The sequence below is a fragment of the Natrix helvetica genome (assembly GCF_964273705.1).
Source record: "Natrix helvetica genome assembly, chromosome: 1".
Classification (NCBI taxonomy): Eukaryota; Metazoa; Chordata; class Lepidosauria; order Squamata; family Natricidae; genus Natrix; species Natrix helvetica.
In genome coordinates this window covers 95,348,893-95,372,066 of record NC_138548.1, presented here as the reverse complement: position 1 = coordinate 95,372,066, position 23,174 = coordinate 95,348,893, and the positions used below count along the sequence as shown (strand labels likewise).

General features: G+C 40.9%; 1 protein-coding gene across 2 annotated transcripts in view; it reads right to left on the bottom strand.

The window, feature by feature from the left end:
* The window catches only part of BBOX1 (gamma-butyrobetaine hydroxylase 1), a 39,238-nt gene extending 17,689 nt beyond the window's left edge, over positions 1 to 21,549 (bottom strand). Inside the window, exons 1-4 of one of the 2 annotated variants that reach the window (XM_081938334.1) lie at positions 21,241 to 21,549; positions 17,246 to 17,352; positions 11,726 to 12,186; positions 10,986 to 11,103 (exon numbers count right to left, since the gene is read on the bottom strand). In XM_081938334.1, coding sequence (XP_081794460.1) covers positions 10,986 to 11,103; positions 11,726 to 12,118 — 511 coding nt within the window. In that variant the 5' untranslated portion in view covers positions 12,119 to 12,186; positions 17,246 to 17,352; positions 21,241 to 21,549. The remainder of the gene's footprint in view (positions 1 to 10,985; positions 11,104 to 11,725; positions 12,187 to 17,245; positions 17,353 to 21,240) is intronic. The other variant, XM_081938335.1, reaches the window with a different exon arrangement.
* Between the last annotated feature and the right edge of the window lie 1,625 nt (positions 21,550 to 23,174).

Genomic DNA, 23,174 nt, shown 5'->3' with positions numbered 1-23,174 from the left:
TTGTGTTGGAAGAAATGTCCTTCTGGGTTCAGCTCCAAGTGGGGAAAAAGACACTGGAGACATGGAGGCTGCTTGGAAAGACGGTTTTAATGGTGGACAGGACCACATGGCTTGAGTCCTGAACAGAAAAGGTGATGGCATGCTTCAATGTTGGTGGAGAAGAAGAGAAGGGAGGAAGAGAAGCTGAGTCCCTGGTTTTATGCCCTCTCTGGCCTTTGATTCTGAGCTTGTGTTCTGATTGGTTGTCAGACTCCCATGGAGCCATGCAGGGGCAACTATCTAGGCTATGTTTTGAATCCAGGTTTGGTTGAGTTCTCAGATGCCATGTGGCGAGTTGGTAAAAGGCAATATTATCCTGCCTTAATCCCATCCCCCTGGAGCTGAAGGGGAGAACTCTTTTATTATGTAAAGGGACTGGCTCAGGCTTTAATGGCTCATGGACAAAAGGTGGGGGCAGGAAGCTGCAGGGAGAGTTACCTTGTCTTTTTGAAACATGTTTCTTTTCACATCCAGAGAAATATTCTGCTTTTTCAATATTTCCTAGGATATTTCATTTTTCTGGGAGAGGGCTGGGTGATACCTTCCTACACTTGTATTGTTTAGTTTGTTTATATTAGTTTGGTGGTTGTTAGCTGCCCAGGATAGGTGGCCATATGTTGCTTTTGAAATAAATCAACGACTCTTTTTTTAAAAAAAATGACTATGGTTCTATTTCCCAAATACCTACAAAGGTTGCAAGGTTTCTTATCAAGACGTACAAAGTTAAAAGAACTGAATTCCAAAAGCGAATCTCTCACAATGGAGTTGTAGCTTTTTGCAACCTCTCATGAAATGACACAGCTGGGAGAATTCTATCTGCCAAAAGGAAAAGCTTATCTCATTGCTAAAAATACAGAAAAAGGGCTAAATTTCAAAAGTAACATTTGGGAAATTTCTCAGGTTTTTAAACTGTGTGCATAATGTTGCAAATTGTAAATAATTACAAACTTTAAAACAAAATCTGAAAGACTCTTGCATTTTCCCAAACAATCTAAAGTATTCCCTAACTCAACTAATGATTGCAATGGAAGAAGATGCCTTTTGTTCTTCTTTATACAGGGAATACCAAAGCATTCTCATTTCGGAAATGTCTTGGTTCATGCATGAATATTAGAAGTATCCTTTCAGGAACTTCTAGGTTTAGAAACACTCTTCCCGGAATATCACTTTGGGGCAGGGAGGGTTAAAAAAAATGTGGGTCTGTTACTGTTTTCACGACCTTCCCCGGGCTGTTGGATAAACCCGATTATTTATCTGATGGAATAGTTGTGTGCTTTCCCAGGAACAATAAAATACCCAAGATTTACTTTTAGCAATGACTGTGATAGTACTTTCCTATTGAAAAAGTAACTACTGCTGGATCATGAAAGACAAGAAACTACTGCAGCTATCTATAATAAAACGGCAGTTGTATAAAGCATGTCATGATCCAGAGCCAGAAGAAACATATGCTACATCTGTATGCTCGTGCAGTATGTGTACATACAGATCTTTAAAAAGGTGACGTGATTTCCTTGGAATTTTTCTCTTTTCCATTTTAGAAAGCACTCTGTAATAATGGACAGCCAAGGGATTTAGCTACGTACTCTTTGCCAGTTCCTTTTATTGCTAAGCTGTCCGTTAGATTTTGACAAGAGAACATGTTTTGTGGAAATCCTTTGGGGGAGAGACGGATGCCAAAGCAGACATGGTGGAGGAAAACATATTTGTGGTTCCCATGTTTGCTTGGCTTATGAAGAGTGAGATACTGTATATCGATCCATTTTCAGAGTTAAGACCATAATTAGGTTAATGGAGATGAAAACTGTCTTTTTCCCTTCGTTGCTTCTTCAACCTCTTCCATTCTGTGTCTAATGAGGGGGAAATGGAATACCTCAAATCATAGAAGGATTTAGTTTCCTTGCATAGAAATTCCCCTTCTCCATTTTATGTGTGAAGTAGACAAACAGGTTAATAAACTAGCATAACAATCATCAAAGTGTTTAGTTTGGCCACAGTAAACCATATGCTAATGTTTCAGGAAAAAGAAGAGCAACTGAAATTAGAAATAAAAACCTGATTACAGTGGGCTAAAGGAGGAGGTAAAAAACCCCACCTATGTATGAGGTAAAAGGTAAAGGTTCCCTTCGAACATACTCTGGGGGTGGTGTTCATCTCCGTTTCAAAGCTGAAGAGCCAGTGTTGTCTGAAGATGTCCCCGTAGTGATGTGGCCAGCATGACAAAATGCTGAAGGCTCACAGAACGCTGTTACCTTCCCACCAAAGGTGGTTCCTATTTTTCTACTTGCATTTTTTACGTGCTTTCAAACTGCTAGCTTGGCAGAAGATGGGACAAGTAATGGGAGCTCACTCCATTACCCGGCGCTAGGGATTTGAACCGCTGAACTGCTGACCTTTCTGATCGACAAGCTCAGCGTCTTAGTCACTGAACCACTGCGTCCCCTGAAAAACCTGATTACAATGGGCTAAAGGAGGAGGTTAAAAAAATAGCTATGTATGAGGTGCATGTAATGAAATGCAGCCATCTTCCCCACCTCCATGCCCTCTGAGATTTTAATTTCCAAAATACACAGGTAGCAAGATTGTTGTTTATTCTGGCTGAGAATTCTGCAGCAATACTACAGAACATCTGGAAGAAACATGGTGGGGGGAAAGATGCAATAGAGAGGCAGAAAGTTTGACAGGTGGTATTTTTGCTCCAGGTATACCAATTAAATAAATCAAAGACAAATGTGAAAGTTTTAAATGAAAACACTTAAATTACCATTCAAAGATTCAGCTATATTCCCCTTTCTGTTCTGTGAGGGATTACAGGACACTGCAAAGTACAGTAGCAATGCACATGTGTAATACAGGCCACTGGCATCTGGCATTTAAAGGTAGAACTTTTACATTCTCCTACAGGCTGTATAAAAGCTAATCTGAACTGTGTCCCTACAGACACATACAGAAAAATTACTTTGGAAAAAAAGCAAACGAAATAAGCTTTAAAACTAATAGGTATTTTAATAGCAATTAATTGGCTATTGTGGGGAAAAGGGAGAATTTCCAACAATTATGCCTGAACTACAAGGTGGAATCAAACATTTCCATTTACTATGACAAATGATTGACACACATTTCAGTACTGCTGAAAAGGAACATTGGGCATGAATCTGTCTCTCTTTTCAGATGCTCTTTTATTTCCTGTATCTCTGTTTCTCTTTCAGTTTCTAAAAAATATTTTCCATATCTTTGTAGGTATTAATCCTTATTAGAGAGTCCTTTATTGACATGGACTGAAAGCTATTTATAAATATACCAGACACACTTCTGTTTTTAAGGATTAAGTAGCAAATGTCAACCGGCCACAGATATTAAAAAGAGACAAAATATGTTTTTCCATTTCTTATACTTGGCCTAAATTTTCTTGTGCATAAATTACAGATATTTGACAATACTGTCATTTTGGCATCAATGTAAAAAAAAAAAGTGAGAAACTGATGGTCTCTGGATACATTTAACAGAATGCTTTCTGACTCTCATGATTGCAAATTAGAAGCAACATATGATTCTATGGATGTGGCAATATAGTGATGATATCATACTTTGACACTAAATACTTTGACACTTTGGCTAACTAAGAATACAGTGCAGGATGTTGGTCTTCAGCTCTTCCTTAATCCTTTTCAGAGTTGCTCAATTTAATGATATCATGGACAGTATAATGGCCTATTTCCCAGACTAGGCAGACTATGATTCTTACATAAAATTATTTAATAGCTTATAAAATTTATATTTTCATTGTGTAAACTTTTGGACTTCTGCGTTAAGAGTTTGTTGTGTCAATCCATTTATTACACTGCAATATATCATTGTGATATTTATTACACTGCAATGTACCAATGGAAATTAGTTCAAATTAGATTATTTATCCAGAAACTCACAACTTATTTTTCAGTTTACAAAGTTTCCTAAAGCAAAGAATAGGAAGAAAAAGAAATGATTTAAAATTTCAATAATAAACCATTAGAATGGGCACACTTTCTCTTTTCTAACAGGAGAGAAGAAGAATCACACCTGAAGGATAGCTCAAATAAACATCCATTAAACTTAAAATAAAGATATTTCAGCAACATATTTAAATGGGTCAAGTTCTTCAACTGCTAAATCTCAATTCTTAATAAATTCCATAGATTCAACCCAAACCTGAAACTATTAATTGTTATTGATCATTTGATCATTTATTGAGTTGGTACATGGAACGCACAACTGTGATTTAAAATGTTCATAGGAACATAGAAAGCTATGTTATCAACAGTTAGTTCATTGGGCCACATAACTGAGTATTTCTCAAATGAGTAACATCAAATATCCAGAATATTAGGTACCATAATCTTTGGACTATAAGACGCACCGGAGTATAAGATGCACCAAGATTTTGAAGAGGTACATTTTAAAAAAAAGTTTTTGCCCTCCCCATCCCCCAGGAGCACTCTGCAGGCCTCCCAAACCCTCTGTACGCCCCATTTCTTTTTGTGAAAAAGGGGCATGCAGTGAGTTTGAGAGGCCTGTAGAGTGCTCCTGGGGGCTGGGGAGGGCAAAAAACAGCTAGTTTTTCATGAACATGGGCCCAACTTTGCCAAAAAAAAAAGGGTGTGTGTAGAGGGTGTGGAAGGCCTGTAGAGTCTTCCTGGGGGCTGGGGAGGGCAAAAACAGCCCCATTTTTCGCCCTCCCCAGCCCCCAGGAGCACTTTTCAGGCCTCCCAAACCTCCCAAACCCTCTGCTGTCCATTTTTGCAAAAAAACTGGATGCATGGGGTGGGGTTTCGGGAGGCCAAAAATGCTGCATTCAGTGTATAAGTCACACCCAAATTTTCACCCTCTTTTTTTGGGGGAAAAGGTGTGTCTTATACTCCAAAAATACGGTATGTTTTCCCAGCCGTATATGGAGATGCTATGGGATTCATTTGAAAATAGGAAATCCCTTGAAAGATCTATATTTCAATAGTTAACACTTAAAATTAATCACTTAAAAATAATTATGGTAACCAATGAGAAACTTATTAGCAAACAGTTGTAGTGGTACATTCCTTTTGATGCGTATTCCCCATGGTGTGTGTGTTGTAATTCCTCCCTTTCCAGTATCCCTGCTTTCTGATGGGGAGAAGGCACAGGACAAGATGTAGTAACTGATTGTAGTGGCAAACAAGTAACACAGGGAGAAGTGGGGAGGGTGGAAGGGGTGGGGAGGGAGAGAGAGAGAGAGAGAGAGAGAGAGAGAGAGAGAGAGAGAGATTGTACAGATCTTAAATATGCATCTTAGTCTCAAAATTATTTTTTCATTACCATCACTTCACAAAGCAGCCAGTAAGCAAGGATTACCTGTACATATCTAAAAATTGTTAACGTTATCAGATAGGAATTAAACTGTCTGATTAACTCTGACAAGACAAACATAAAACATTTACAAGGTTCTATACTTTTGCTTCCTGATGGTTAGATAGATACATAGAGAAAAGTGTATCAGTCTTCAGAAAAGATTAATGCACTTATATATTTGTCTATTTAATGTAGGAAAGAAAGCAGAGGAATTCATGGGTAAAGTACATGATGGGGAAGCTCCCAGCCTGAATTTCTGAGACTGGGATAATCCTACTCATATATCAGTGGGGAGATATAAATAAAGCCACTGTGTAGAATTGGCTTGATATCTGCATTGAGCAATAAACTTGAAATCAGAAGAAGGAAAACATATCAAACATTTATATTGCTTAAGGTTTATTACTGTGATTCCATTATTATTGTTTCCAATAGAGACTGCCTTGTTTTGTTAGAATCCCATATTCACTATGCTCTTCTTTCAGGATGCACATGGTTTCCATGTCTTAACCACACTCAATATAATTTTCACTTTGCTGCTGAAAGCATATTTGCTAAGAAATGTTAAAAAGGCAGGCAGCTCAGCACTGAAAAATGGGTTTATCTGTCAAACAATTTGGAGGCAACTTTAGTAGCTTAGATTTCAGAAGGAAGTCCAATAGAACTCTTCCATGACTTTCAAACTAATTTTGTCATTACTAATGAAAAACAGATCTACGATAGGGGGAACAGACTTTTTAGAGTCTGTGACTTCGGCTATTGTGACTTAAAATGAGAGGGAGGGAGAAGGCAGACCGCTCAACTTCCAACAGTTCATTTAGTGACTTGTTCAGTTACAATGGCAGTGAAAAATATGACTTATAACCGTTTTTCACACTTACAACCTTTGCCGCATCCCCATGATCATGTGATCAAAATTCGGACACATGGCAACTGGTTCATATTTATGATCTTTGCTGTGTCCCAGGGTCATGTGATCACCTTTTGCGACCATGTGACAAGTAAAATCAACGGGGAAGCCAGATTCATATTAACAGCAGTGATTCACTTAACAATTGTGCCAAGAAAAGTCGCTAAATGGGGCAAAACTCACTTCACAAATGTCTTACTTAACAACAGAAATTTGGGGGTCAATTGTGGTCGTAAGTCAAGGACTACCTGTATATTGGTTTGTAAACTGGATTATCTAAATTGGTGTACAGCACTTAGTTGCCTGATTTTATAATGTATGATATAAAAATTAAAGCAAGTGAAAATCTGTGTTCCTTTCATGTTTCTGTTACTCAGTGAAAATAAATGTGGTAGGATAGAAGGGGAAGACCCATTGCTCCCTAGTGACCAAGAGAGGGAAACTCTCTCCATCATGTGACGAACTGAATAATTCAAGCCTCTGTTAGACCAAAAAAAAAAAAAAATCTAAGGAAAATTCCATAAATCAATTCACTGCAAGAAGCCATTTCCTTCCCTGGAATTTGGTGTAAAAACATTATGTTAATGGACAGGTTAACAGAGACCATTTATACTATTCAATTAAGGCATTAATGATTTTTTTTTACTGCTCTCAAGGGAAGAGCTGGGCTTCTGCATTGCAAAAACCTCTAGCTAAGGAACAAAATGCCTCCTGTATTTCATATTCTTTCATTTCTCTCCCCTTCTTCTTTTGCATGCGCAGCAAAATAAGAATGCAGAACTATCCTCAAGTAACAACATGCCTGTTTATTAACTGGAGGATAATGCTTTATAACTGTACATATACCTTGAACTCAAGTAATATAAAGTTTTTACCAGAAATTTAAATTGTATCTGAGAACAAATAGTTTGGAAAGCGGTTATTTGAGGGGTGATTTTATTGATTTTGTTGCATTCAGCCAGTTCTGACAGGTTCTGGAGAACCGGTAGCAGAAATTTTGAGTAGTTCGGAGAACTGGCAAATAGCCTGCCCCCCCCCCCCCCCCCGCTGCCTCCCACTGATCTTCTTTTGTTGCCCTGAACAGGAGAACAGAGCTGGAAAGTAGGTTAGTAGGGTGGGGAGGGAATAGGGATTTTGTAGTAACCTTCCCCTGCCATGCCCACAAAGCAACACCCACAGAACCGGTAGGAAAAATTTTTGAATCTCACCACTGGATTTGATGCATTATTAGGAGAAAAAGCTAATCCCATTGAAAATACCCCCAAACGGTTTGCTTTCTATTCATTATCCACATCCACAGGAGAACATAAAAAGTCTACATGTACAGTAAAGCTGAATTTCAGAACTTTGCTGCAAACCCATTCAGTTAAATGCTAGTTGCAAACAGTGTAATTTTCTCATTTCTGCAAAAATACACCCTGCCCAGAAATGGTCACAAGAAAATGTAGTAGTAAGTGATAGAATGGGTCTGTCTAGTCTAGTTGGCAGAATTATGTACAGGTTTAAAGATTTTTGGCTGCAAAAATGGCTGATAGAAGATTGCCAACAGCTTCCAAACCAGTCCAGGCGTTGGTAGCTCTTAATATTTCATTCCTTCATTATGCAAAAATGTTGGTAGTATTTCATATTTTACTGGCCCAGTGCCAACAACCCCCCCCCCCTGAAAATGCTTGTCTGAATGACCAGGCAGCAATTCACAGTGACAATAATAGGGATTCTATTCAATAGTTAATCTTACAGGGGAGATTTCATCCAAATTTGGTTGTCATGTCAATACTGAACCTAGTGTTGGACAGCAATTGCACAAGTTTGCATTCCCTGCATTCACTTTAGGGAATAGGTCACTTAGCAAGGTAACAAAAACAAATTAAGGAGCACATTGTAGCGCATAATCCCATAGGGCCAGAGAATCAGAATAATTCATGAGTCTGGAACTACAATTTTTTCTGTCATCTTTCCCAGAAAGAGAAGACTGGTATATAATTATATACATAAATGAGACTTGTGTAGTTTTATAACTTTCCCAAATAAAAGGATTATTACTTTAATAAAACACCCATATTATTTTGAGGTTCACAAAACTTTCCCTTTCCCTCTCTCAGTACCCCTTAATGGCTTTCAGCTACCATGATGATTAAAATAAAAGAAACAGCATTAGCAAATGTTGATATATAGATTAAATTTCCTTAAATCACAGTGCCAAATATGGTTACCTGGACAGAAAATGAATTATTTTTCTGGTACACATTTAATTGGTTGTACTTATTATTGTGGTGTGAAATTGTGCCTCTTTGCTACATGGAACTGCCTCGACTTCAATAACCAGAGCAAAGAATCTCTGCAATATGATAAGTGAGGTGCTCAACATCCTCCAAGATGGTCCACTCCCTTTTGATGAAAAAGTATCTTGCATAGAAGATTGTGGAAAGTCAATGAAACAGCAACTCTTGACACTGAAAAGTGAGCTACTACTTTGCCGAACTTCACAATATTGCCAAAAGTATTCGCTCACAACTGAATCTGATTATGTGAATGGGTGAACGAATACTTTTGGCAATATAGTGTATATCGAATAGGCACATCATTAATAGGTGATGAAAATAAATATGTAAAAATTAAATAGGCATTTGTAAGCTGCATTGCAAGCTCAGTGGCTAAGACGCTGAGCTTGTCGATCAGAAAGGTCGGCAGTTCGGCAATTCGAATCCCTAGCACTGCGTAGCGGAGTGAGCTCCCATTACTTGTCCCAGCTTCTGCCAACCTAGCAGTTCGAAAGCATGTAAAAATGCAAGTAGAAAAATAGGGACCACTTTGGTGGGAAGGTAACTGCGTTCCGTGCACCTTCGGCTTTTAGTCATGACATGGGGAGCTCTGGCTCTTTGGCTTTGAAACTGAGAGTTCCCCTAGAATTGGGAACGACTAGCACATAGGTGCGAGGCAAATCTTTACCTTTACCTTTAAGCTGGATTGCCTTGCCTGCCCGCCTACCTATCTATTCCCATATCATTATAGCTACTTTATTCATCTGATGCAATGAATGTCAGCTCATGAAAGCTTATGCCTTTTAATTAAGTTTTAATTAAATCTAATTTAAATGCTAGTTGGAAAAGGTGCTGCCATATTCCTTCTGAGTTTTAGTTAATCAGTGATCCTTCCTCTGCCTGATTTTTTCAAGCTGCTTTGTACAGTACAGAAACTCACTTGGTCCTTAAAAGGCAAGTGTTAGTGCTAGTTTTAGCAAAAAGAAAGAAAAATACATATAGAAAATCAATAATGGCATACTGGCATACCCACAGTTCTGCATTATAATACAAAGCTCTCAAATTCAAATAACCATGAGGGCCATTATTATCATTAGCCCAATGGCTGCAGCTCTAAAGCCTTTTCATACAGTGATGCAAAAGTTTGTAGTGTGTCAAAAATGAATATTACGAATAGAATCGCGATATGCTATTTAATATAAATGCATTTAATTAAAAAAAACCTGCAAATCAGAACTATTTGAGAAACATTGTATTGCAGAGTATTTGACCACTTAGATAGCAATATTTTTCATTGACCATAACATCAAAATTGGTTTTTATTACTCAGTTTATAAGTAACATATTTATAGCTTTAAGGTTCTATCTAGGAGGATATAATCTAGGAATTCTATTCCACTAAGACCTGCCAAAATACTGTTTTCATTCTCTTTCCTTCCTGAGTGGAAAGATATTTTGTTCTTTTTGCCTGCTTCTCATTTTCTTTCCTTTCCTGGCCCAGCAGAATCCTTCTTTCCTTTGCATAATAGCAAAGTCTTGCTTACTTGATTTCTTTCTGATCCTCATCTGGCAGAGAAAGCCCTACTTTTGGCAGTGAGATCCATTCCTTCTCAGCTGTTTCCTCCTTCTTCACTCCTGGCCCTAACTAAGCCTTATTTCAATACAATACAATAGTAGAGTTGGAAGGGACCTTGGAAGTCTTCTAGTCCAACCCCCTGCCTAGGCAGGAAACCCTATACCGTTTCAGACAAATGGCTGTCCAACATCTTCTTAAAGACTTCCAGTGTTGGGGCATTCACACTGTCTCCATACAGATTCCTCAGAAGCAGGGCCTGCCATGGTAAAGGATTCTCATAGGATGCACTGCCAGGCCTGACAGACTTTGAGGTGCCAACTACAGAGTCCAGTGGACACAATCCTGCTGAGTTAAGCAGGATTGTGTTAAGGAGAATTGTAACACACATCATGACCTAGAGCAGTGATGGCTACCTTTTTGTCGTCACGTGCCGAAAGAGCAAGCACCCGTAATGCAATGTGTGACCCTCCGCGTGCCCTGCCCCCCCATGCATGCACGTGTGATGCCCTTGAACTCCCCCCAGACCCCCGGCACATGCGCGGCAGAGACCCGAAAACCAGTTGGTTGTCGGGAGGCGTGTGTGCTGAAATGGGGCGACGGTTCGCATGCCAACAAAGAGGGCTCCGTGTGCCACCTGTGGCACGCGTGCCATAGGTTCGCCATCAGGGAGCTAGACTGTGCATCTATGTAGTGTCTGGCATCAGGGCCTTCCTAGATAGAAACCTCAGTGCCTACAAAGTACTGTTGTAGAAAAATGACTTGAAGATCAGCATGTGGCCTATGGATCATTTCTGAGACTTTTGCCTTAGTACTTTATCACAACAACATAAATTCTTACCTGATAAAAACAATTCTTCTTGTGCTTTTGCTCTAGCTCGGTCAGAAAAGCATCTTCTCTTCAACCATTCAGCCTCAAATTCACTGGTGTGGTCATCTGGCCAAACAATATTTACCTTCTTCCATGAAATAGAAACAAACATTCATTTGTATTGTCTGTAGCACAGTCTGAATGGCACTTTATTCAAAATTGTTTCATAAGAGTTCTTTCGGCCTCGCAAAGAATGCGAAGCCAAGTGAATTCCACGCAAGTGAACATCTTGTACCTTTGCAAAGAATAAAATTGAATAGATACCACAGCAAGGTTACAAGATGAGAGAAAACTGGCTTGGTAAAAACACTTGTTAAAAAGATTTTGGAACAGCAGTAGACTGCAAAAAATACTGGCCCGCAGAATTATGTGGTCGCAGAAAAGTAGATTTTAGGGTGCATCAATAGAAAACTAATATCTAAATCAGGGGATGTGTTGTCTCTTTGGCCGCAACAGCTTGAGTCACATGATTTTGTTTAATCGATTTATTACATGGTTTTATTTTGTTGCATTCATTTTTATACACAGTGAGCTCTTGTACAGTCTATCTCCCCCTCTAATGTATTTTAAATGTATTTTATTGTTATGTCTGTATTTTATGCACTGACTGTACACCGCCCCGAGTCCCTTTTTGGGAGAGGGGGCGGTTTAAAAATCTAAGAAAGAAATAAATAAATATTACAACTGCACATACCCATAAATACTTTTACCTTTTTCTGTTCTGTCAAAATGACATCTTTCACCTCGATATCGATATCTAGATTTTCCAGAAGCAGTTTTCGAGCTTTAGCAGAGTGTAGGAAGCAGTCTGGGCACTGGCAATTATCTCGTAGCCACACTGAAGGGTAAAGGCTCTCGCTGCCATCTTCCCAATGAACACAGATAAACTGTTTTTTCTCTAGAGTTTCCACTTTCTGGATCGTTGTGCCAATATTGAAGGTCTCAACTGCCTGAGCTATCCTTGCTGAATGTAGCCAAGGTTTACTGCTCAATGAAAAATATTTTGGATGCCTCAGCTTGCCCTTTGGTGTTCGCAGCAAAATTCGAAAGCAGTCTTCATAAAGTTTTGTCCTTAGCAAGTTTTTAGCAAGTAACATCCACATTTTACTTTCACTCGCTTGGTATTCCCTTCATCAATGCCTTCTCCTTTGAAAGTTGTCTTCCATCAGTTCTGAAAGAAAAATATGGTTTTAATGGTTAGAAGAAGAAGAAAAAAAAATGTATTTGAAGGAGAGTCTCTTTCTGTTTTCAGTGATTCCCTACCCCCTATTACCCACTCCATCTAATAAAGTCTCACTGACTGTATTTCTGAAAGTTAATTCTTATTAAAATAAGGAATCATTTTTGAATACCGAGTACAAATGTATTTGAACCTCAATAACAATTTTAGGTATTTTCATTGATTTAATGAAAGAGAGGGATTGAACGACCTATGGATAAAACAGTGGAATATAAATTCAAATGATAAAAACACTGGAAGCTAGGCATCAAGCACCTGTAACAAAATTAAATACATCTGATTAAGCTGTATATTGATTATCTTCCTTGTAACTTCCCTACATAACAATAGCACTTAGACTTATATACCGCTTCACAGTGCTTTCCTGCCCTTTCTAAGTGGTTTACAGAATCAGCATATTGCTCCCAACAATCTGGGTCCTCGTTTTACCGACCTCGGAAGGATGGAAGGCTGAGTTATCTTTGAGCCAGTGTGACATGAACTGACAAACTGCTGGCAGCTGGTGATCAGCTGAAGTAGCCTGCAGTACTGCATTCTAACCACTATGCCACCACAGTTCATGTTCATTTTATATATTTGTGACGGCAAATCTGTGGCATGTGTGCCACAGGTGGCACGTGGAGCCATTATTTGCCGGCATGGCAGCCCTCAGCTCCGGTGCGCATGCGTGCACTGGCCAGCTGATTTTCAGAGGGCTGGAGGAAGCCATTTTCGCCCTCCCCAGGCTTCAGGAAAGCCTCCGGAGCCTGGGGAGAGCAAAAATTTCCTGTGTGTGTGTGTGTCGCTCATGCATGAGTGGTGGTGGTAGTTGCTCGTGCATGCGCAGGTGGGGGGGGGGCGTGCACATGCACGATAGTGCCCGCGCATACAGTTTTGGCACACCTTTAGAAAAAGGTTAGCCATCACTGTTATAAATTAACAAATACATAAAATGTTTTGCTTGGTGAACTGAATCTTCTCTCTTCCCCATCCATGAATGCTGCATTGGCATCTCAGTAAGCAAAGGTTTTCTGAGAATGTGAAATTAATGGCACCAGAGACCACTGAATAGATTTCTTGACCTGGTTTTTTCCAAATGTGATGGGTTTCTATAATTAATACCTTATGCTTGGGATTCCCTCCTCCACAAAACCACAATTGAGTGAAAGTCTGTGAACTTATACACAGTGAGTTCTATTTTGAAGAAAAAACAATATTAATTTATGAAAAATTATCCATATGCATGTGGGATGGGAAACTCAATAAATTATTGTGGCAGAACATGAAGATGTGTATAAAAATATCACAATATATATTTTAGTAATAATATACATTACAGAAATGAGATCAAACATCTGGAAATTATTTAAACACTGTTGATTTTTCTGTGTGTGAATGCAAGAAGACAATTTTTATATCTTTCTACATTAATAGATGCACACACCCCCTTTTTTTTAACCACACCCAGGCAAGTAAAAACATGCATACAATTGGACTCACATCTCCACAATGGCCTGACAGTCAAAACATGCTTAAGGAAATGGCACTGTGTAATTAAATGAACCAGATAATCTACTACGTATGTTCTCTGCTTATTGTTCATATTGAATATTTTCATTATCGCTGAGAAGATCTGCTGAGTGTCAGAGAACATGGGGGTAGAAGTATACTCCTCAGTGTTCAGTGCTAATTGTAACAGGGAGAGACCCAACTGAAACCAGAGCAACACAGCACATGACACAGTGATAATAAAGGGTAATTGTAGCTAAATACTCTTTAGTCCACTTATGGGAATCCCCCAAGGAATGCAATGCATTCTATGAGCTTTGGTGAGTGAGTGGTTAGAGTGCAGTATTGCAAGCTAATTCTGCCGACTGCCAGCAGTTTGATTCTCACTGACTCAAGGTTGACTCAGTCTTCCATCCTTCTGAGTTCGGTTAAAACAAGGCAGGGAAAGCTCTTTCACATCTTTTGCCCATCACCTTTTGTGATAATAGAGTGCCAATGATGCAAACTTCAACAATGGTCAGGCCAAGAGCTTTCCAGGTAGCCTGCAAATTTGTCTTGTGGTGACCTGATCAATTATTAGCAGAAGGGGAACACAGATTTACAATACTGGTCTATTTTCTTTAGGAAAAAAATCATAGAAACTCAGAAAATCTACTTATTTTAGTTACCTGGATTATGCAGCAGCTTTTTTTAAGGTAGTAAAAATTATGACAGCTACATGCGCACTGTGACCCAGTATATAAGTCTAAGTGCTATTGCTTATTGACTTCATAATTACATAATTGGGCAATCTGTTTCATGTAACTGGTATTTAAAGTCTGTTATATCACTGGAATAAAGTGAAAGTAAAATGTACTTTGAATCAAGTTCAGTCCTGGTGCTTTTATACGTTTTCTTTCTGACCTTAAAGAAATGGATAAAGTATTTTAAATAATGCATCTGGTAGGTGCATATTGGGATATGGGAAGGGTAGGGGAAGAATATATAGCTTTGAAAAAACTTTCTTGCAAAACACATCAATGAAATTGATCTTTGTATATAAGGCAGAAGATGTACATAACATAGATCAGGATCACTGTCTAAATCAGTGATGGCGAACCTTTTTTGACTCACGTGCCATAAGCGGGGGGGGGGGGAACGCAGGGGGGTCGTGCGTGGACATGCCGCACCCATAATGCAATGCGTGACCCCCCAGCATGCACACACACCCATTTTTTGTATGCTTTTTTCGCCCTCCCCAGGCTCCGTAGGCTTTATAGGAGCGTAGGGAGGCCAAAAAAAAAGCCTCCCCCGCCCCCCGGAGGTCCTCCTGAGGCCTTCAGGAGCGTCCCTGAAGCCTCCAGAGGGCAAAAAATGACCTATGAGCAACCCAGAAGTGACTTCCGGGTTGCTCGTAGGGCCAATTTTAGCCCTCCGGAGTTTCAGGAGCCCTCAGGAGGCTTCCCTGAAGGCTCTGGGGGACTAAAAACGGCCCTACGAGCAAATCGGAAGTGATTGTAGGGTCATTTTTCGTCCTCCGGAGGACGCCTCAAGGCTCCGGAGGGCTTAAACTGGCACTATGAGCAAAACGGAAGTCTGTTCCTGAAGTTCCGGTTTGCCCGTAGGCCGGTTTTTTTGTGCTCCAGAGACTTCAGGAAACCTTCTGAAGCCTCTAGAGAGCCTCGGGGGGGGGGGGGGCTGTTTTCGCCCTCCCCAGGTTCCTATAAAGCCTCTGGGGAAGGCAAAAAATGGCTTTAAAAAAGGCTGAACTCAGCTTACCAGCACACACATGTGCGCTGGCCAGCTGACAAGGCAATGCCTCGCGTGCCCTGACAAATGGCTCCCTGTGCCACCTGTGGTACGCGTGCCATAGGTTCCCCATCCCGGGTCTAAATCATGAACAACTTTTTTACCAACAACCTATGGTCTTATATGGTCTTATGGCTTTGTAGTTCTCTCTCTCCACTAAACTCCACCTCAATATTATTGATCCTGCTTAATTTTAGACACTTTGCATTCTCTCTTCAAGACTTTGGTTACCCATCATGTTAGTTTCAAACCAATCAAAATGCTGCTTTCATTCCCACTAAATCATACCGTTTTTATACCAATCTCTCAGTCCATTCAACAATTACCTACTATTCTTCATTTCTTTCAATGAAATAGCCTGTTGCTACTATCTCCTATTTATTGGGAGATAAGGAGTTCATGGATCCCTTTAAATGTTTCCTTAATCTGAACAACAGAAACTAATATAGAAGTTATGCTTAATTGTGTCGATGATACACTACAGAAATATGTATTTGAAGAGTGGAAATCAAATCACCATGTACACAAGCCTACATCCTGTAGTGTGACATAGAGTACTGCAGAGAAGAGAGGTAAATGAACAGAGACTTGAAAGTTAAGAAGCAATTTCTCTTTGTAGCAGCCAGCTGGTATATGGATAACTCTGTAGTATGTACCCTGTTTCCCTGAAAATAAGACCTCCTGGATAATAAGTCCAATCGGGCTTTTGAGCGCATGTGCTAAAATAAGCCCTCCCCTGAAAATAAGCCCTCCCTGAAAATATTGTAACACAGCAGCAGCCATGAGGTGACCACGCCTGTTGCCTCCTGCACCTCAAAAATAATAAGATCTCCCCGAAAATAAGGCCAAGCGCTTATTTCGGGGGTCAAAAGAAAATAAGACCCTGTCTTATTTTCAGGGAAACACAGTAGCTAGTAGGTAAATGAGGAAATATTCCATGTTGATTTTTTCCTTGATCTGTCTCCTTCATTCTTGCACACCTGGTTCCTCTGCCCCTTCACCCAACTATTTTAGATATGTAGAAGTGTCAAAGTTCTGAGATATGGTTTTGAAGTTTGGTGATCAAATTCCTTAAAAAAGCGGGATACGAAACTGGATGACAGGAATGGTGGAAGAAAATTTCCTTGGCTCCAGCTTTCATTAATGTTGTGTTCTCGATCACTCAAGCACCAATGGATGGATATCAGTTGCAATTGATGAGGATTTGGGATGTCGGCTTGAAATATGGATTCTTTCTTCCAAAGCAAGTTCATATCTTAAACATAGAATCCAATACTCAAAAATCTGCTGGTTGAACTAAGCTAAATCCCAGCAAGATTTCTTTATATATTATCAAAACTTTTTATACTACTAGTCTAGTCTATTATGATTTTTCTGAATAAAATTAAATATTAATTGGGTTTCTTCTTAAATAAAGATTAATGATAGGCTAAATGTCTTATTGAAAAGGAATACACAGTGTTTAGGGCCATTAACTGAACATAAAACATGTATATGTATAGTAGCAATCAAAAATAAAATAATTGAATTTTTCAGTTATTTGGATTGCCCACATTTTACTGGTCTCTGGGTAGTGATCCTTAATACAGACCAACAATACCATTTGCACAGAGACTTAATCCACAATTTTATATTATATAGCCTGTAACTTACTCAGATCACTGACCTACTAAGGGATGAGTCATACCTGCTTTCAGGGTTGTTGAGAACTTACCTTCTCTCAAAGAAGTATTAACAACAGTCTGGATGCAGCTTCCAGTCCTCTCCCTAGCAATTTTCACAAGCCAAGTGTGGCAGACTGTCCAATCCACAGGTGCAGAACTGAAATACAGAGAAAGCTATCCACTTTCTTAAGATTCACAGACTCAAAACTCCAGATTGGTCTAGTGATTAAGACAGGCTAGAAATCACGAGACTAGCCCCGCCTTTGGGACAGTCATGCTCTCAGACCAACCCATCTCATAGGGTTGTTGTTGTGGAGAGAATAGGAAGAGGAAGGAGTATTAGTAGGTTTGATGCTTTGAGTTATTTAGAAAAGTAGTAAGGGTAGGAGAAAAATAACTAACTAACTAACTAACTAACTAACTAACTAACTAACTAACTAACTAACTAACACTCTGCAAAGATGACGAAATGTAACCTATATCATTCCATCCATCCATCCATCCATCCATCCATCAATCAATCTGTACTATCAATTTCCAAGTATTTATTGTTCTATCTTGCGGAGAACACAGGTGGACAAATGGAGGCGAGCCAGGACTTAACAGAATGCTAACAATTTATTGCTAACAGGTTGCCAACGCGGCAATTCACAATACACGCGCTTTGCTAACAGGCAACAGCTGAGCTCTGCTCTGACAGCCTTTATATATGCCGCTGTCCGAGCAGTCAGCCAATCAGCGCTTAGCACAGCGCCCCCTAGTGCAGCGGACCAGAGGGAAAACTATATACATAACACTCCTTCACACTTAGAAGGCGCATGCGTAATCTTGCAAATACCTTGGGCGGCGACGGACCCGCCCTGATCTCCGCAGAGTGACGTCTGCTTCAGAGTTAGTGGCCGCGGCTTCCAACGGCCCGGGCCTTATCCCAACTGATTCAGCCACCGCTGGAAGTTCACAGGGAAGACAAGGTAGGTCCCTTGGTCTCCTTGCTCTATTTTGAGGTGGCTCTGGGGTGGTAGGCCTGGAAGTAGGTGTTTGTGTGTTTTCGGAATTTTGGCCTGGTTGTTCCCCAGTTGTGTCTGCCTCCCCTTGCCGATTTCGCAATTGATTTATATGGCGTCTCCATATTCGGCCGTCCTCTAGTTCTACTAAGTACGAACAGGGACCCGTGATTCTTCTAATGATTCCCTTTACCCAAAGTGGGTGGCCGGTGTAATTCCGGGCATATACAGTAGCGTTTACAGAGAAACCCTTTAATTGACAGTGTGAGTCAAGAGGTTTTGCTGGGGCATATTCAGGGTGAAGCCTGTCCAGTGTTGTTCTGATGCGCCGACCCATTAATAACTCAACGGGGCTTTTATTAGTTGTGGCACATGGGGTGGCATGTTGCCAAAAGAGATAAGTGTCTATGTCCTCCTGCCAGTTGAGTGGACCGAACCTAGCCAGCGCTTCTTTAGCAGATCTGACAGCGCGTTCCGCTAGGCCATTGGCCGCCGGATTGAAGGGTGCCACAAATGCATGTCGGATTCCCAATTGGTCAAAGAATTTTTTGAGTAGGGCAGCAGTAAATTGGGGACCATTATCAGATACCACCAGATCCGGTAACCCATGGGTAGCAAAAACCCTTCTGAGAACCTTAATAATGGCAGGGGCAGTAGTACTAGACAATAAAGCAATTTCTACCCACTTAGAATAAGCATCAACAATAACAATAAAAACCTGGCCCTTTACTGGGCCCGCCAAGTCCATGTGGATTCTGGACCACGGAGCTCTGGGTTGCTCCCAGTTTTGTATGGGAGCTCTGGGACCCGCAGGTCGGGACTCCTGGCACTTTTCACAGCCAGAGACCCACCGTGCAATGTCCTGGTCCATGCCCGGCCACCAAGCGTAGCTGCGGCCGAGTGATTTCATTCTGACGATGCCGGGGTGGCCTTCATGAAGCGTAGTCAGCACCGCGTCTTGGAGCGAAACAGGAACGACCACTCGGCTTCCCCACAGGAGGCAACCTTGCTGGGTAGAGAGTTCGTGTTGTCTGGTTGCAAAAGGTTGCCATTCGGTGCCCAGAGGTTTGGCTGGCCAACCACGCTCAGTCCAAGCCAGCACCCTGGAGAGCAGCTTGTCTCGCCGCGTGTGTGAGGCCACGTCAGCTGCTGTGATGGGCGACTGCATTTCGTCGATCAGGAGCACGTCGGAGGCAGGAGCAGGATCCTGGACAGCAATGGGTAGAGGGCATCTGCTTAACGCGTCAGCATGGGAGATGTGCTTCCCGGGTCGATGGAGCAGGGTGTAGTCATAGGCTGCCAGGAACACCGTCCATCTCGTGAATCGTGGAGACAAGATCTGGGGCGTTTGCTTGTCCCCTGCGATGATGCCCAACAGGGGCTTGTGAAATCAAGTTCGGGTTTGGCCAGTAGATGGCGTTGTATGCGGAGGTCCCTAACACCTCCCACAATCTGATCTGTTAAAACCTCATCTAGGTCTCTAAATCTACAATGTATAGCTGCGGCTCGTAACGCAGCCACGTAATCATTTATGGATTCTCCTTCTCGCTGGACCCTACGGTAAAAGGCAAATCTTCGTGTAGTGCGGGAAAGCGATGGGGCGTAATGATTCTTTAATTTGGTCATTAACACGTCCCAGGTTATGTCGTGGACAGAGTGTGGGGCAACTAAGGTTTCAGCCAAATTAAACATCTCAGTACTACACAAATTTAAAAAACAAGCCTTTTTTCGCTGCTCAGTTAAATCTGTGAAGCCGTTGGCTTCTAAAAAACATTCAAAACGCGAAATATATGAGACCCAAGTCTCTGTGGCCGCGTTGAAGGCGGCAAAAGTATTCATGGATACCATCTCTGAGGTAACTTTTTCTGTAGATTTTCAGCCAACGTAGTCTGCGAGGACAATGACTCACTCGACCTCTCGTCGAGTGATTCCCCTGAGGGAATTCAGCTCTTGGTGACTCAGCTCGTGGTTGGTGACTCACAGCTCTGCCTGGGCTCCTCCAGAGGATCCCACCTTCGTCGCCAAATGTTCTATCTTGCGGAGAACACAGGTGGACAAATGGAGGCGAGCCAGGACTTAACAGAATGCTAACAATTTATTGCTAACAGGTTGCCAACGCGGCAATTCACAATACACGCGCTTTGCTAACAGGCAACAGCTGAGCTCTGCTCTGACAGCCTTTATATATGCCGCTGTCCGAGCAGTCAGCCAATCAGCGCTTAACACAGCGCCCCCTAGTGCAGCGGACCAGAGGGAAAACTATATACATAACACTTATGGTCTATAAATTCTTTTAAAGGTTCAGAGTGTTCAGTGGTCTATCTTCACATTAATTTCTTACAGAGTATTAAATAAAATTTATGGTTTTAGTCATCTGCAACAAACCAAGATAATTTATCAGAATTCACATGCTGTAAAAAGGTTGTGTCTCATCTCCAAGTTTGTGATCCCTTTATATTAAAATGTTACATATCACATGAACTCTGAGATACATACATTTTACAGTAACGGAAACAACTCTACGGTGATATATATTTTTTAGGTTGTGTCATATGAAACTTCTTTCCAATTCTACCTGATTATACCAAAGCTCCATTCAATGTACAATGCCGAATCGTTTTTTAAAACATATATTATCATTTTTAAGTGGTGACTTTTTTTGGCACAAAATTCAACCTCTCAGGCATGTGCTTTTCCCCACTATTACTCTACTGGGAAGGCCAACAGGAGCAAAAATGAATCAACTGCCACCAATGAGGAACCTCATAATCCTGAACTTAACTGAAAAATGGATTTCCAAATACAGTAGGCATTTCCTGCATTCATTGCATGGCTGCGTATTCACATGGGGGGAATCACCCCATTTTTCCATGTGGTTGTTTACTAATTGAAGTAAAAGCAATTGCATTCACACAATCGTTATATAAATTTGTTTTACATAAACGTTTGCTTTGGATGCAGAGATAGTTAGCCTATTATGTCTCACGTATGACATACTTAGACTAATCTAATAAACTAAACAGGAACTTGTGAAATCCTACCTTACAGGGGTCTCATAGGCTTCGTTACACTCATCTATTTCCAGTCTCATACAGTGGGCAATACTTCTTCTGGTTAGGCCGGAAAAGGTGGTTACTCTCGGTGCCGATTGCCCGGCGGAAAAACCGCAGCTATACTGGGGAGACCACCAACGTTTCTACAAGTTGTAAGAGCTGCGCGGTGCAGATTCTTTACTTTCGAGACATTAGAAACGGGACAATTGGCAAAGTTCCTGGTTTGACAGGGCAGAGAGAAAGCGTTGCCAGAGGACTCAGCCAAGAAGGATTAGAAAGTAGGACTAAGGTCGCCCGTAAAAATAATAAGTAGCAACTGCGAAGGTCACTAAAGGAAGAGAGAACTGCGCGCACGCTGAACTTTGCCTGGGGGGGGGGGGGGGCGACGACGGCGGGACGGGACAGCGTAAATCTACGCACGCATTGCACCCTGGGAGATGGAGTAGGGTTGCTGGCCTTTGGTTACAGGTCATTTATAATAACGTATACGGAACAGACAGAAGCAGAAAGATGTCCCATCAATGTCAATAGAGCGAATGCTCAGAACACCCTGGGGCAAGCGAGGCACAAGGCTGCGCCCCCGGGGCTCGCGCGTTCAATTGATTACTTAAGGAGATTCCGACCCACTGGAGCGTGTTCGACTTGCCAGCAATAAGCCTTCTAATCTCCACCGCCTTGGAGGACAGGTGGCATGAGGGCAAGGGTTGGCTGCAGCTTGCTTGAGAAAGCGGGGGAAGGGATGAAGGGAACGGGGAGTGCTAGTTCTCTCCGGCTTCCTTATCACTATCCGCGAAGGCTGGCTGTGCTGCACAGGGTCTCAAGGCAGCATTTGAAGCCGGTTCTGCTTTATAGTATTGGGAGTGGGGTGGGAGGTGAACAAGAGAGGAGATGAAGAGCAGGGGCTGTTTTCTCTGGCATGCCTCTTTGCTTTTTAAGAAGTAGTCAGAAATGACAGCCTGCAGCAAAAAAAAAAAAAAGTACCTGGGGGACGACCTACGGCTCTTGATTAGAAGTTCCCCTACTTCCAAGGGGTAGCAGGAAAGATAAGAAGCAGCTCTTTATCAACCACAGCTCTGTCCTTTCCAATGGGCTGCTTTTTACTTAAAAATATAGTTGAAACTTTTTACCACACATTTAATATATCTATCAGTTGGTGAGTTCTGAATCAGGTCTTCCTCAGATTGGTGTCTTGAAAAATGGAATGAATTTTAATTCTCTTAATTTTCATCATCCTCAGCCACTACTGGAAGCAGTGTGAAAATTGTAAGAGTGGCCCAACTCTTGGAAAGCAACAAGCTGAACAAAACTGTCAAGTTTTTCCAAGTATTGAAAAGGATTGATTATGTGACATCAAGTTGTTGTCAGTTCTTAGTCACCAAGGAAATACATTCTAAAATCTGAACTGTAATTAACAGTTGTGGTTTTCTAATCAGTCCATAGCTTATGATTTCAACCATATTAGTTTCCTTGAGTGCTATGAAAATTAATTCAAATGTCCAGATTGCCCATTTTTGAAGATCAGATGTTCAAAGATTACTTAACTCTATACTTAAACTGTGCTTTAATTTGATATCATTAAAGCAGGCAATGATCTCTCTAGGTAAAATCTTGAGACTGGATTCAGAAAGCTGATGTCATGACTCTATGTCATTTCCAAGTATAGTTCTGTTTGTAATATTTCTGCTGAACAGAAAGAGAAAAAAAAGACAATATCAGCAGATTTCTTTCTTTAGCCTTTGGCACCAATTGCTTCACAGTTCAAAAAATGTAATTTGTGTTATCTAGTTTATTGTGGGTGCAAATGACAATAACAATACTTAAATTATTGTTAGTTGTACATTTGTTCCAAAGAATTGTAAAAATGGAACAAGCAGACATTATTTTTGACTGGAATTGTATAATATTCTGAAGGATTGTGGTAG